Here is a 15,399-nt window from a genome sequence, read left to right on the forward strand (position 1 = left end):
TCAAATCCGAGATCTTTGATAAAGATTGAAGCAGTACTTACCACTCTACCACAACCCTTGCTGATTCACGGGCCTCAACTTATTAATGATCCTAAGTAAGCATGTGACGACCTCCTTAGGATCATTAACATTAATAGTAAAAAAATATGTTTTTATATATATATATTAAGTTACCCATATTTAATAAAAGTAGGTTAATATTTTCCTATTAAATACTGCACAATTGAGAATGTAACTGATATTAATTGTCAGATGTGGTCCTGGAAGTAAAAAGCATATTCACTTGGAGTTGTTGATATGGGAACACAAAAGAAACATGAGATCGTGGTAAAGTGTATTTTTAAAAAATAAGTAAAAATTAAAGGAATCCCATAGTGTAAGATATAAATTACATCCTATCCTAACTAATTTACATTTTACAAAAAAAATCCCTTAAAAAGGTAGGCAAATGATACATAGCTACCATTCCGATACATTATAACTGATACAAGGTAAACAAATTATTGTTGCGCTAAAAAAGGAAAAAAATGTAATAATTAATTCTATTAATTTAATTAGCTTGATTTACGCCTAACTGATCCTAAACAATCCATATCTTAATAGGTAATCTACTCAGACATTACAAATTTCAAATTTCAAAATTATATCTTCTATATTGAAGAACAATTTGTGAACATCTATCGATTTACAAAAAGTGAGAAATACAAATAAAACTCTGAATCTTTGTTGATACAAGATGAATATATCCATTTTACTGAGGCATTCAGGAATTTGGGTCAGTGAAGTGAAATATGAAAGTTACAAAAGTGACGGAATCGTTGTTGGACAATCAATTTCATTTTTGAATCTCAAAGCAACAATTTCAGCCTAGTTGGATATCGATGTATCAAGGAAAAACATTGAAATTCGTTACATCGTAGAAGGTAATTCGTCTCCGATGAAAATTAAGAACGACATGGGTGTTAAACTTTTTCTAGAAGTGAAAAAAGTGAGCCAGGATTGCAATGTATCCATTATGCATTGACACAAGTGAAATGATTGGTGGTGATGTACATAACTTTGATGGAACATGCAGAAAAATTACGTGTGTAGAAGGCACAACACAAGATACATAAGCTCTTGCGGTGGTTGAATCAAGAATTTGTGAGTCATATTATATTCCAGAATTGGAAGTTACAAATTACATAATTGATTCAAATAGTATAGAGGTGAAGACATGTCAATTATATAAGGATAAATCAACACTCGTAGATGTGATGGCGAAATATAAGATAAAGAACAATTTCAATTGAAAGTAAAGAAATATGATAGACAAAGGTATGGGAGTATTTGATTTGTTTTGTGAAGAACTATGTTTGGATTATTTAGATCTATAAATGATGATACCATTATTTTGTTTTAATGTATGATACATTATTAATTAGAAAGTCTTTGATTTTGATTTTTGTTTAGTTTGTTGAATATGATTTGTGGTAGATTGATAATGAAACATCATTTGTTGATATTTTAAGTTAATATTGTTGATACGTTTAGATAATACTGTTGAAACATTAAAGAATTTAATCGCAACAATCATGTAGCCGATACATTTCAAAAATTTGTGATGCATGATTCATTATTTATTTATTTTTTGAATCTGATAAAAAATAATTGTGTTGATCGTCAATATTGTTGATACATTTAGTTAATACTGTTGATACGTTAAGATAATACTATTGAAACAATAAATAATTTAGTCCCAACAATCATGTAGCCGATACATTCCAAAAAATTGTGATACGTGGATAAATTATTATTTTCTGAATTTGATACAAAAAATTCACTAAATTAATTGTGTTGGTCTTTGAAAACTATTGATACATTAATGTACATCATTCTTTGATTACTTTGAACATTAGTGTTTTATATATTATAACATGTAACTACTATATGTATTAATATGATGAAAAAAATTGTACAACTATGTGTTGGTATTCTTTCCGGATGAATGTGGCTGGACTATGAAGGCTTCCTACAGGAAAAAATCTGATGTTTTCAAAGTTAGATACTTCAATAGTGAACATACGTGTCCAATGCGGGATAGGGTACTAACTAAAGTCCAAGCAACAGTCTGGTTTGTAAGTGGTGTGACTGCTCCCAAATTGGTCAACCATAAACGAATTTATACTCCGAAAGATATAATTGTTGATATTAGAGAATTTTATGGGGTTCAAATATCTTATCAGCAGGCATGGCGTGCTAAAGAATGTGCACTAGAAATGATAAGGGGTAAACCATCTGCTGGATATAGGCAGACGCCGAGATACATATACATGCTAAATATCGTGTATCCAAATTGAGACATTTGTATCAACAAGCACACTTGATGGGGCAAGTATGTATTTTTTGTAGTTGTGAGGTGTTTGTAAATGTTATGTATCAAATGAAATAATGTGTGTTGCTCTATAATTAGGTTGCATATTTCCATTGGCATATGGTGTTGTGGACACTGAAAATGACTGTTCGTGGACATGGTTCTTCGAACAATTCAAAAATGCATTTGGCGAATGCGAAGAAATGTGTGTTGTGTCATATAGGAATAAGAGTATTTTGAAGAGTGTAAGGATTGTGCTCCCAAATGTACCTCATTATGCATGCATATGACATCTTTGGAAGAATGTCTGTGGAAACTTCAAAAGAACCAGAAACACCCTAAGTGATGTATTCTACTCTATGGCCAAGGCATACAGAAAGGAGGATTTTGATAAATTGATGGTTAAGGTTGACAAAGTTGATCACAGGGTTAAGGAGTACCTTGAGGATGTAGGGTATGAAAAGTGGTCAAGAGTTCATTCAACAGTAAATAGAGGTAGAATGATGACTTCAAACATTGCGGAATGTATCAATGGTTGTCTTGTTAAGGCACGACAATTGTCTATATTAGAATTCTTGGAAGAAGTTAGAATTCTATTTAGTTCTTGACATTGCAAAAACAGAGAAATAACCTCTTATACAAAGGACACATTGAGGAGAAGATTTGAGGAGGTATTGATTATAAACGCGTCTAAAAGTTCAAAGATGGAGGTATGTGTCATGATACATTATTTTATATTCTATGTATCTAATTTGGTGTATCATTCTACTGTTTGAACATGATTTCTTTGAAATAATTTTATAGTTGACTTTTTTAATGTACGTAGGTTGTTCCATCATCTGAATTTATTTTCTCTATTTATGTAGCTGGAAGAAGATACATTGTTTGCCCTGAGCGAAAAGTATGTTCTTATTGGAAGATTTCAACTAGATAAGATACCTTGCACACATGCAATCGCTGTTTTAAAGGAAAAGAATGTTAAAGATATGCATCCATATTGCTCTGATTACTATAAGCCTGATACATTAGCAAAAATATATGAGATTCCAATGGTTCAAATGCCAAATAAGAAAGATTGGTCAGCTCCTGAGGATGTGGTAGCTGAAATTGTGTATCCACCTACATACAGACGATTAGTTGGACTACCAAGGAAAAGAAGAAAAAAGAATGCAAATGAAAAGATTACAGTGAACACAAATTGTTGTGGACAAAAAGGTCACAACAGAAGAACTTGTACTTTCTTCCCAAAAGAAAAGTGAAATCATCATAATGTTTATATGACATTAATATTTTTGTTGAATATTTTTTCACGTAAACAGTTATCAATGTTATTAATTAGTATTGATGTTCAAAAATAATTAAACTGTATTGTTTACATTTGTTATTAATAAGTATTGTTGTTCAAAAAAATAGTTTGTTATGATTTGTGTATCAATGTTAATTCTGTTAAATAAACATTAAATAGCTAATGTATCATATACATTAAATAATAAATAATTTTAATAATGTATCATATACATTAATTGGTTACTGTATCATTTACATTAAAACATACACAATCTATATGTTAGTAATAAGCTATTATGTGTGATAATTTATCTGATACATACGTCAAACAATTAAGTTTGTAAACAGTTTATTTAACACAATAACTATGAATCGTGTATCATATACTATATATATATTATGTTTCATGTATAATATTAATTATAAATAATGAATCATATACGTTAAATTTTTTTAAAAAATCTATTTATTAGAAATAGGTTATTATATTTGATTACTTATAAGATACATAATTACAATGAAAAAATGTATCAGATACATTGTATGTTATATACTGAACTTTTTCTTTATGTAATGCAATAATGTGTATGAAATTTAACTTTTTATAAGTAAAGTATATTGATCCATACAGTATCAAAACAGACTAAAACATGAGTGAAATTGTCAAAAGGATCAAAAAAACAAAAAACGTTGTCTATGCATAAATACTTAATTATTACACTATGTGAGCCAAATCTTCTTCTGGTGGTGGTGTGACTACACCCTTAGGTTTTGGTGGATCATCATTCTCACTAACATATGCTCTCTTAGCCTTCTCGCTGCCATAACTCCACAACAATGCTCCATATCTTTTGCGTAAGAATTCAAGAAGAAAATCAACTAATGATGTTTCGATTTGGTCGCTCAGATACTCCACAAATATAGCAACATATAACCCACAGTCTCTACAAAAATGCATAATATCAGTTATAAACTTAAATCATACATGATTCAAAAACAATAAAAGCACAATACTTACAGGCTATCACTCTTTTGTTGCTTAGTGTCTTGGGCAAATTCAACCATGAAAGGAACTTGTGCCTCCAAAAGTGAACCAGAATTATTGTCCTTATACGCATCACAATCACCAAAGTTTGTTCGCTCAGTTTTTTCAAAGAATCCACTGTCTATGAGGTAAGAAGGAAGCATTTTAGACAATATTTTTATCTCGTGCAGAATTGCTTTTTTTCTTGAGCCTAATGAAATTGTTCACCGCAGTTAATTGGAATGTAAACATCGTCTACAAGATGCTATGGTAAAGCAGCTGAAATTTCAAAACCTTTGATGATGTTAGTGATTGACCTCTCATATACAGATACAGCTGAAGCGTGATCAATGTGTTCTTGAGTACTAATAAGATCATCATCATTCATCAGATAATACCTTTCATAGGTATTTTTTATGTGTGAGATGAACAAGCAGTTGGTTGTTGTGTATCTGTATTGATTCATGCTGCGGAGTTTTGATTTTTTACGAAGGTAGTAAAAAATAACATCGATGTGCTATAAAAAAAACATGATAAACAGAATTAGAAACTTGTAAAAAAAGGTCTAATGATAGAATTGATACATTAAATGATAATCTAAACAAATACTAATTTGATATTTTGATACTTTATTTGAGTGTATCCGGAATGATATTTTGTATCATGTTGTACTATACTAATGTATCTGATACACGCTTAATAGTTTCATTAAGAACTTTACCTGATCAGTCCAACATTTGTTTGGCTATGACATATCATAGAATCAGTTCTTATTAATTGGAAATGCAACAACAAAATTCATCATCTCAAATTCAAAAGAAAAGGCTGTTGATCTGTATTTATCCTTCAATGGTTTCCTGTAATAATGTTTGTATTATCAATTGGTTATATCAAAATTGGTTAATCCATACATTTAGAAAATATATGTATAAAACTTATTTATTGGCATGATTTTTGAGAAGCCCCTTGGTTAACCACTGCATATACTCATCAATTATTTTAGACAAAGCTTGATATGTAATCCCACATCCTTCAAATGGGAAATACGGACAAACATCGTCATCTAATTTTTGTTTTCCCTTCTTGCTGGACCCAAAAGAAGTCACGTATGGAGATTGATTAATTCTTGAAGGCATCCTGTTTCTAGGCGCAGGAGTCTTTGAATCTCTTCTAACAACAATCTCGGTGGTTGGAATATCAGTGGGTAATTGACTATCAGACAACAAATCATAACTGCCAATTAAATCCTGTGGATTGTAAACACACAATGGGTTAGCAGGAATTGAAACTTTTCCTAGATCGGATATAAGTACATCTATTGTTGCTTGAGTTGAGGGTGATATTGTTGTTGATGTGGAAGAATCCTGTATAATATGATATTATAATTTTTTTAGTAAAATTGCATATAATGAATGTTAGTGTCATGATGCATAATTGATAAATTTACCAATGTATCAACTGTTATTTTATCAGGCACAAAATGACGGATGTTGTGCTGAATTGTGTCAGCACCATCTTCATCCATGATTACTTCATTTAAATCTTATGGGGCTTGATGTGCTTCATCATCCTGAATATAAGCATGTTGTATGTATCAGTTACCCATTATACTAATAATGTATCATATATATATATATATATATATATATACTTTCATGTGTAGGTTGGAGTTCTGAAACACGCTACATTTGTTGTTGATTACTGATAGTATGATCAAACAATACATGTATTGTAGCTTGTTCATTAAAATAATTTCAATCAGTATTTTAAAAGATAATGTTGGAACTCGCCCCAGGGGCAGGCTCTAGCAAAATGCCTCGAGACTCACGTGTAGTGCTTAGGCCTCACTTGTTTGCACTTAACGGAGGTTTGAATCTGAATGATTCAAACATTAGGTCATTAAATGCGTTTGTTTTTCTTTTTACTGAAAAAACTCTTAATGAGTCTAAAAAGGTCTGAATGAATTAGATCTAGAACACAATCTTATTCTCATTCAAACTTTTAAATATACTTTTATTTTTGAAAAAAATGATGCTCCATATTTTTTTCTTCAAAAAATAATAATTCAGCATCTCTCATCTTCCAACTTTAGTTATCCAAATTATTTCCTTGACTTTTAATTTTTGTTCATGATGCTTGTTTATCAAGAATTGATAAAAATTATTGTAAAATTTTTATTTTATTGAATTGCAAAGCAACTTAATAAAAATGTGTTATTGAAATTGGACGATAATGCCTTTATAAATTTATTTAAAATCTTTTGAATGTAGCTTGTTCATTATTTATTGTAGTAAAGAGTACATGGGTTAACAAATTATGAATCATAGAGATGTTTTATTTATTTATTTAAGATTAATTTGTATTGAATTTGTTTCTTTCAAAAAACGATTACTATATTTTTTTCTAACAATTATTTTTATTACAACAATTTATATATGAAAGCCACGTAGTTCTATTTTATTTTTATCAAACTTAAAATATTTATTTATAATTCAAATATCTTAAATTTTTAACATTTATTAAAGAATGATATTTTTCCTAATGTTTTGTTAATGTAATATTTAACTACTATTTTATTTAAATTATAATATTTATTGTGTTTAATATATATACATATACATAACATCTCTTAATTCGGATGTTTGAAAACAAAGAGTCTTAATCATTCAATGTTCAAATCTATAGACAAGATCTTAATCATTCAGATGTGCATTTAGATTTAGTCGTCTTAATCTTAATAAAAACAAATGAGGTCTTAGTTATGCTTACCCTCTCAGCACCTGACTTTACTTCCTAAACACGCTCAATGTCCAACGCTTGGGGCTCGCCTAATAAATCTTACACAAATTATGTGTTAAATTCTTTAGTTAACTTTGTTGACCCTCATAATCTTTAATAAATAAATGATACTTAATATTGTTTTGGGGGAAATTGGTTCAAAACACTCCTATTATGATCGAAATTGTTATTGCATATTCCAACTTTGTGGGGGTTCCTAGACTAGTTTAATATATGCCCCTTAAAAAGTCTCACCCAAATTTTTGCTAAATTGTGGCAAACATGCGCTGACACATGTCTATTTCTTTTAAATGCTTATTTAGCTTTTTAAAAATTCTTTTAGACCTTTTCTTTTCTTTACCTTATTGTATTTCACATTTTCTTTATTTTTCCTCAATTTCGCTACTGCCAAGAAGCCAACTCCTTCTCTTTTTTCTTAATTCATTTCTTTTGCACGTCAATTTCTTTTCTTTTTTTAATTTCATTTTTCTTGAGTTAAATTAACAAATATATTTGAGTAATCAGAAAATACAATTTTCAGACAGGAAAAAGATAAATTATTGGTGACCGGATATATTTTCTGACAAAAAATTTTAATTTTTAATTGTAATCTCTATCATATTCAGTGTGGTTGAAGAAGTTATTTTCTCTAACTGAGTTATTTCTTTTGCTAATTTAGTCTTGTCGGTAATTTAATTTCTATTAGTAACTAAATTACTTTTTGGGAATGAATTTTCAATGACCTAGTGAAAGTAGTGATAATGTTAATGATATAGAAACGTGAAGAAGGTGATTCTAATTAAAGTGATATGAGAGAGAGAGAGAGAGAACTGATATGGTTTTGAATTGATGGAGGATTTGTAGAGTTTTGGGAGTGTAAAATTAAAATGATGGATATAATGGCAACCATTATTGTTGTAGTGTGTGTTAAATGTGATGGAAGAAATGAAGTTTGTAGTGGTAATGGAAGAGTTGGTAGCAATGCCGGTGTCAGTATCGTTTCCGATGACAATAATGGTACAATTAGAAGATGAAAAAAATAGGAAAAATAAAAAGAGAAAGAAAAAGAAAGAATACATATATTAACAAAAATATAATTATATAAATATTTTTTTTTGCATTTTTCTCGTTTACTCTCTCAAGGAAGGAGAGTGTATTACACTTACTTTGTCACCTAACCAGTTATATAATAATTCTTGTTAAAAATAGTCTAGAGATGTCATAGAACCCCTACAAAATTGAAGTGTATAACAATAATTTCGTGTACAGTAAGAGTGTGCCTAAAAAGGTTCAGAGTAATTCAAATAACAAGTCTTAGTATCACATGTTTATTATTTGGTTATACCATGAGAGGGTGATTATTAATTAAAAAAAAAAAAAGGCCACTACTGAGTTGTAATTATCAAAATGGAGGAAAAATTAGTTTGGGCAAATGTTGGAGTTGGGAATCGAACCCCGAGTCTCGGCATAAAGGAGAACTTGTGTCCAAATCGATCAATGCATCTTTGAAAGTGAGGGTATATATAGCTTATATTCAAGAAACATAAATGTGTCTCATCATATTTTATTTTTTTCTATTTAAAAGTAATTTTATTTTTATTCATGATGGATCAAAGTTATATTTTTATACCAATAACTTTTATTGATTACTAATATTCTAGGGAGATGAATTGCATAGTATTATAGTAATATATTTTTAGAAATAATGACTTTTATTATTATTATTTGAAAGTTAAGATATACTTGTAGAAGTTTTATTTTCTACGAGTCTCATTAATTATTTCAAACTATTGATATATTTTTATAATTTTTGTGTTATTATATTATTTTACTAAATCATAAATTAAAATTAAAATATTCATGGGGCTTCCGCTACGCCGTGTGCTAAGTAAAACATCTTGCCTCATGCCTCCGCCTTTCAAAACATCATGTATAACTACTACTTGCATGTATTACTAATGATATTAATAATAATGCAAATGATTTTAATGCATGCATTAGCAAGATTAAAGACTCAAATGTCCCTTAAAATCTTTTTAAGGGAGGATACTTTTAGCTGCAAATATTTCTTTTGGAAATTATACAGTACATATTATTTTGAATATATCAAACAAAGCATACTATATACTTTTATCTTGTGACCCAAGTCAAGTTAGCTATATCTACATATGGGGCGCCAAACCAGACCCCTTTTTTTTTCTATTGATCAATAAGCAAAAATTCTGTTGTAAGTCTTTCAAACAGACAGAAACATGGATTCAAGTTGAAATCATGTGATACAGTGAAGTCCGCACAAAAACAAAAACAAAAACAAAACGAAAGTTGTTAATCAAACCTATATATACATGATCATCAATTTCAAAATCTAATATTAGTTAACATCCATTGGTCATAGTCGAAATTCGTCGGAGGGATAAAACCAAAATAAAGAAGAGAAAGAAAGGGAAGTTTTTTCTTTCTTTCAATCCAATATCCTATCCATCACACATCACATCACATCACATCTCATCTGTTCAAAGCCATAGAAAGAATTAATTAAGACCAATAAACATATAGAGCCACACGATAAACATATTATAAAACTTACTTCAAAATAAAAGCAGTAACAACTGTATATGTCTAGGCTTCTAAATGACTGATACCTAGGCAAATTACTGCTAATTCAAATTTGAAACTGCTAAAAAGTATAGGACACACATTAATAATGTTACGTACCTTAACATTTCTTGCTTCCGGTGGCATGATGATATTCTGATGGTAATAACTCACCTAATGTCTTGCCAAGTTTTATTTCATAAGAGTTGGCAAGTTCAAACCTAAAGACCAACAAATCAAGTGTATGATTACATACTAATCAATGAAAATAATTAATATCCCCAACGTAACTTACCAGTAAGCCAAAGACTCAAATGGATGATAAATCTTGTAGAATTCTTGTATTTTCGCTTTTGTTTCCACACTAATTGGTCCCTTTTTACGCTTTCTCATATTAAGTCCATGAAACTGAAATCATGACAAGTAAAATGTAAATATATATAAGAGGACTTAAGAAATACTATTACCTCCATCAGCAAATGATCCATGTGTAATGTTAGTTATTTTTGATGATATGCAGAGCAACCAAGTTTGTTACCTCTTTTATGTGACGCAACGTTTCAGTATCAATTGGAATATTATGATAGTGTCCAATACACATCATGATAGTATTAGTGGTAAAAGGACCAGCACCATTTATCTTCAACTTAGAGTAGTACCCTTCATCAGCACTATCAAACTTAATTTTTCCATCAACTTGTTTAGCCAACTTAATCAAGTCCCCTGCTCTATATCCAAATTTCTTTAGCTCTTCCTCTCTAAAACTTGCTAATTCTCTCGGGCTCGGGAAGTCTCCAATATTTGCTCTCTTTCTTTTCGACATTCTGACTTTTTTCAGTTGTACATCACAAAGAGCCTTTGCCCGATCCAAAGATGTCTTCCACCTGATTCATTTAATCTATATATCTTAGTTCACTTCAAAGTACAAATTGCTTGTATATAATATATGATTAACTTACGGGCAAAAGCGAAGAAGAAGAGACTTGGCCACATCTTCAAATAAGGTTGGTGATCGAAACAACCGACCAAATCCTTTGGCCTCAGCATGTGGATGAAGCTTATGAAAATATGTGACATCTTGTTCATCCTTATCAGAGAGTCTCAGCATTCTCTTCACCTGAGACTATACATACATAGAAAACAAGTCATCAGGTTCTTCTTTTCATTTTTTTGTGAGGAGATGGAGACAAAACGATACCTGAATGGCTCCCACATCCTTAGAGGAAAGAATAGTTGCACCATAAACCGTAATGACAAGATTATCCTCTCCTGGAGGCTGTGAAATAAAAGTGAGAGCTGATCTGATGGAATCATCTAATCGTAGAGGACGAGAAAAGGTTTTAGTAGATGGATCCCAATGGTTGGGAGCCATCATGAAAAAGCCGTGGTTGCACACGGCTTTTTCCAAGTTGAATCTTGGAAACTTATCCAAGCTGATAGTGAATTTCCAAGATGGTAGTGTTAATGTTGTCATTTATTTCTACAATCAGAAGTGTGGCATACAATCTCTAAAAACTTAGTTTTTGCATTTGATAGATATCTTGTTTTATATAGTGGTTTAGATTACTAAAATTAAGCTCAAAATAGTTGCATATACAATATAAATAAAAAGTTTGTCATTGTGTCACTTCTTTCTTTTTTGTAGAAGAAGATGAAGAGACCCTAGTGGCCTAGATTCACTCTATTACACAAGTCACATCACAAAAAATAGTCTACTTTTTTACCAAATATTTTTGACAAGTTATTTTTGGGTAAAGTTTCACCATACGTTTAACCATAGATTTTGGAAAAAGTATTTAACTTTTTAAAAAATAAATAAAAATTTATACCTATAATTTCTAAAAACTATTAAAATGAACATATTCCGTGTAGAAGGAATGAGAGCAGAGAAATGTTTAATTGTTGGAATCACAACAAAGTTTTAAAAAATAGCATTTCAGCAATGATTTGTATATACCCCAAAGATGGTGGAATAGTGAGTCTTCTCTTTTCACCAACATGTATGCTATAAGGTTATAGCTTAGCCACGCATTATAGAATGCTTAAGATATAAAGAAAATAGTTTCAGTCCACGAAATGATTACCTTCAATGCCAATGCTCAATCCCTTTAACACTTTTTCGAAACCTGATCAAAGACATCAAAATAAGAATATAAAGGGATAATCAGTTAAGTTAATGGTGGAGCAGAGTAACTTTTATTATCAGGAAAGAGTGAGGAGATCTTTCTAGGAAAACATGGGAAGAACTAAAAAAATCCACGTAAACTGTTCATCCAGACAACTCACAGAGCAGTGATTGTGTTCGAGAGTAGAGAGAGAGAGACCTAGACAAAATTGATGAGGAGCTGCACCAATGGTTGAGCCAACAGTGCATCCTGTATCTCTTAATTTGGCGATGAAATGAATTTTGATCTGGACAAAAGAAAGGATCATTCGGCAGCATGACGTTTGCACCATCTGTATCTGAATTTTCAAATAGAAGCACCTGTTTTCCTGGAGAAGCTACTTTTCTGTCCGCTTTTCCCTTCACCATCACCTCAACAGTCGGTCCATCCGGTAATGTATGTATCTGTGAGGATGTGGCACTCTCATTGATATCCTTAGAATTAGCAACTGCGCTCCGATTTTCCATCTCCAACTGAGATTGTATACTGAGTCACAATGCTTTTCTTGGTTTTCGATCTTCCTTTTTTTTTTTTCTCTCTCCTGAGAATGACACATTTCACTTACTGATTTGGGACTTGTGTCTGAAGGTTTGCATATTCATTGCACAAGGGGAAACCAGTTACACAAGAAATTAAATGTAAAAACTAAAAAAGTCATCCATAAATTCAGCAGTAAACAGAAGAAGATAAAAATAGTAATACAAAGATCATAGTACACTAATGAAAAAAACATAATATGCCATGAAGAATTCCTACCGGCAGACTTGCCTTAAATTGACTTATCCTAGACATCTTGCAAGTCATGTAATACTGTCGAAAAGGAAAACTTGAAAGGGAAACAAAAGGAAATAATAAAAAAGCTTACTTTCCAGTGATTGGTTTCGACATCCAATTGTAGCCAGTGGACAGTTGCCCTCGTTCATTGCCTTTGGTGTATCTTCCCGGAGTACGCAATCAGTTACTATATTTATAAAGAGAGCCTTCTAAGGATACGACTAAGATTAACCTTTCAATCTCCCACCATGTAAGTTAGGCTTAAAAGGTCTAAGGTGACAGTACATTGTGGATTACTAATATAGTCAATCTTCCAAAGTAACATTGTTTTTGACCATGCGGATATTCCATGTCATATTAACTCAAATCATAGAATTAAAACTCGCCACGCCTAAGTATTCAGGGAACGGCACATATGCATACATTTCTTTAAATGGTGAACAAGAAATATCAATCTAAATAGCAGTCCGCTACACAAAACATCCCACGTTAGCACGGTCTGGGGAAGGTCTACACCACAAGGGGAGTGAGGTGGACAGCCTAACCAAATGCAAGCATTAGTGGTTGCTTCCACGGCTTGAACTCGTGAACCTATATGCAGAGGCGGATCCAAGATTTTGAGATTTTGGGTGCCACACTATTTTTTGATTTGTTCTATTTTGATCTTTGGTTCGGAGAATCTGTCTTTTTTATTTATATAGACAAGTTGATCGAACAAAAAATTTGATAATTGTGATATTTTTGGACAAAGCATAGAAGTTCAATAATATTACTAATATCAACAAAAATATTTTATGTATTTATAACTGACCTTGACAAATTTTAATACTTTGGAGCTATCAACTCAAGGAAGGACATCTAGAACTAAAAGTCACTATAAATGCATATTTAGATGCTCAAAGCAAAAACTTAATAAACTTTATGAACTTAAAAGAGAAAGCAAGGGGTTTGTCTTCTGGGTCGAGCTCGTCGCACCGGGCTTGCCTAGTGCGGGTTACCTCTCCTATGTAGTTTGCGAGCTATTGCATAGGAGCGGGGTTTTACCCTGTGCCCACCCATAGGGTAGCTGCTGCAGGTTTCCACTGTCATAAAAAAAAGAGAGAAAATGGACAAATGACCCCCAATCTATTACCGGATTTCCAACTACACACCTATTCTCCGCGGGAGTCCTATTACCCCCTAAACTACTTTAAAATGGAATAATAACCCCTTAAGTGTTGAGTTGGTATAGAGAGTGTATTTCATTCTCTCAGAGTTGCCTATTTATTTTTTTAATTTTCGTTTTTTTATCTAATTTTCTTTTTTCTTTCTCTTTCTTCTTATTTATCTATACAACATTTTTCACCATTATCATTGTTGAAGCTTTTTCAATGGATGTTTGGAATAAAAATTATCAATAACAAATGCTAAAAATGAATAAATAATTTTTCAATAAACTTATTTAGAACATATCTAACAAATTAAATTTATTTTTTAAAAAAAACATACCCATTAATTAATTTTTTAAGAAGTGATGGATTCGAGAGTAATAAAATCAAAGTGAAGTTATTGTATAATTAAAAAATATTTTCAAACTTAATAAAAGAAACTAAAACAAAACAATTTCTTCTACATATTAAAAGAATAATCCTACATGTTCTCCTAAAATCCATGAAGAATCAAAATCAAAAACTCAAACTATAAATTAATCATGAAAATTTTAGAGGGAGAAATAATAAAGAATGGGGAAGAGAGAGAGGTTTCTCAAATTGGTGTTACAAATTGGTCTTCTCATCCGCGATTATTTTGAGTTGTCGGCGGAATCTTCAAGGGATGAATCAGATCTCGAATGTTCATGATCCATTTAATGTGTATCTGAAATCTCGAATGTTCATGACCCATTTAATGTGTATCTGAAATTATCTAAGGAAGAAAATCGAACGAAATGTAAAAATATGTGGAAAATTGTTGAATTAGTTGGATGAAAGATTTGATTAATTAGGACCGCTATCTTCTAGACTCTAGAGATTCGGAGTAGATGAAAAGGTAAGTTGAATTTTCATTTTTATAAAATGTTAGAGATATAGAAATTTATTGAGGTAAAAAAATGGTGTTTAGTATAGTTAGGGTTGAAGAAATGATTGGGAAGAAAGAAAGAGGAAGGAGGAGAACTTTTTCAAAAAAAAAATCATTAAATGGTGAAATACACGTGTCAAGTGCGTGTATTTCACCACAAGACAGATGCCTCGTAATGACATAAATGACATTTCACGGAGGGAATAATTCCACTTTAAAATAGCTCAGGGGTGATAGGATCCTTGTGAAGTACAAGTGTGTAGTTGAAAATCCGGTTATAAATTAGGGGGTCATTTGGCCATTTTCTCAACTTAAAAAGCATAATAAATAAGTAATAATATAATAATATACAGAACAATCCCAGATAG

The 15,399-nt window shown here is 31.1% G+C and overlaps 1 protein-coding gene and 3 pseudogenes across 3 annotated transcripts; 2 read left to right on the top strand and 2 right to left on the bottom strand.

The window, feature by feature from the left end:
* Positions 1-736: 736 nt before the first annotated feature.
* LOC125849455 (uncharacterized) lies at positions 737-2,339 on the top strand (annotated as a pseudogene).
* A 109-nt stretch (positions 2,340-2,448) lies between these two features.
* LOC125849458 (uncharacterized) lies at positions 2,449-3,612 on the top strand (annotated as a pseudogene).
* A 743-nt stretch (positions 3,613-4,355) lies between these two features.
* Positions 4,356-6,321, bottom strand: LOC125849459 (uncharacterized; annotated as a pseudogene).
* A 3,287-nt stretch (positions 6,322-9,608) lies between these two features.
* LOC125846721 (uncharacterized) lies at positions 9,609-12,788 on the bottom strand. 3 transcript variants are annotated; one of them, XM_049526302.1, is made up of 9 exons: positions 12,523-12,788; positions 12,362-12,449; positions 12,122-12,163; positions 11,236-11,306; positions 10,997-11,160; positions 10,576-10,921; positions 10,333-10,445; positions 10,158-10,258; positions 9,609-9,946 (listed from the first exon to the last, which is right to left on the bottom strand). In XM_049526302.1, exons 1-8 carry the CDS (start codon positions 12,667-12,669, stop codon positions 10,159-10,161), a joined length of 1,071 nt encoding a protein of 356 aa, XP_049382259.1. In that variant the 5' UTR covers positions 12,670-12,788; the 3' UTR covers positions 9,609-9,946; position 10,158. The 3 variants fall into 3 exon arrangements, with proteins under 3 accessions (XP_049382259.1, XP_049382257.1, XP_049382260.1); XM_049526300.1 differs by having other exon boundaries at positions 9,609-9,951; XM_049526303.1 differs by having other exon boundaries at positions 9,609-9,951; positions 12,324-12,449; positions 12,523-12,786.
* Positions 12,789-15,399: the final 2,611 nt, after the last annotated feature.

The sequence above is a fragment of the Solanum stenotomum genome, chromosome 12, assembly GCF_019186545.1.
Source record: "Solanum stenotomum isolate F172 chromosome 12, ASM1918654v1, whole genome shotgun sequence".
Taxonomy (NCBI): domain Eukaryota; kingdom Viridiplantae; phylum Streptophyta; class Magnoliopsida; order Solanales; family Solanaceae; genus Solanum; species Solanum stenotomum.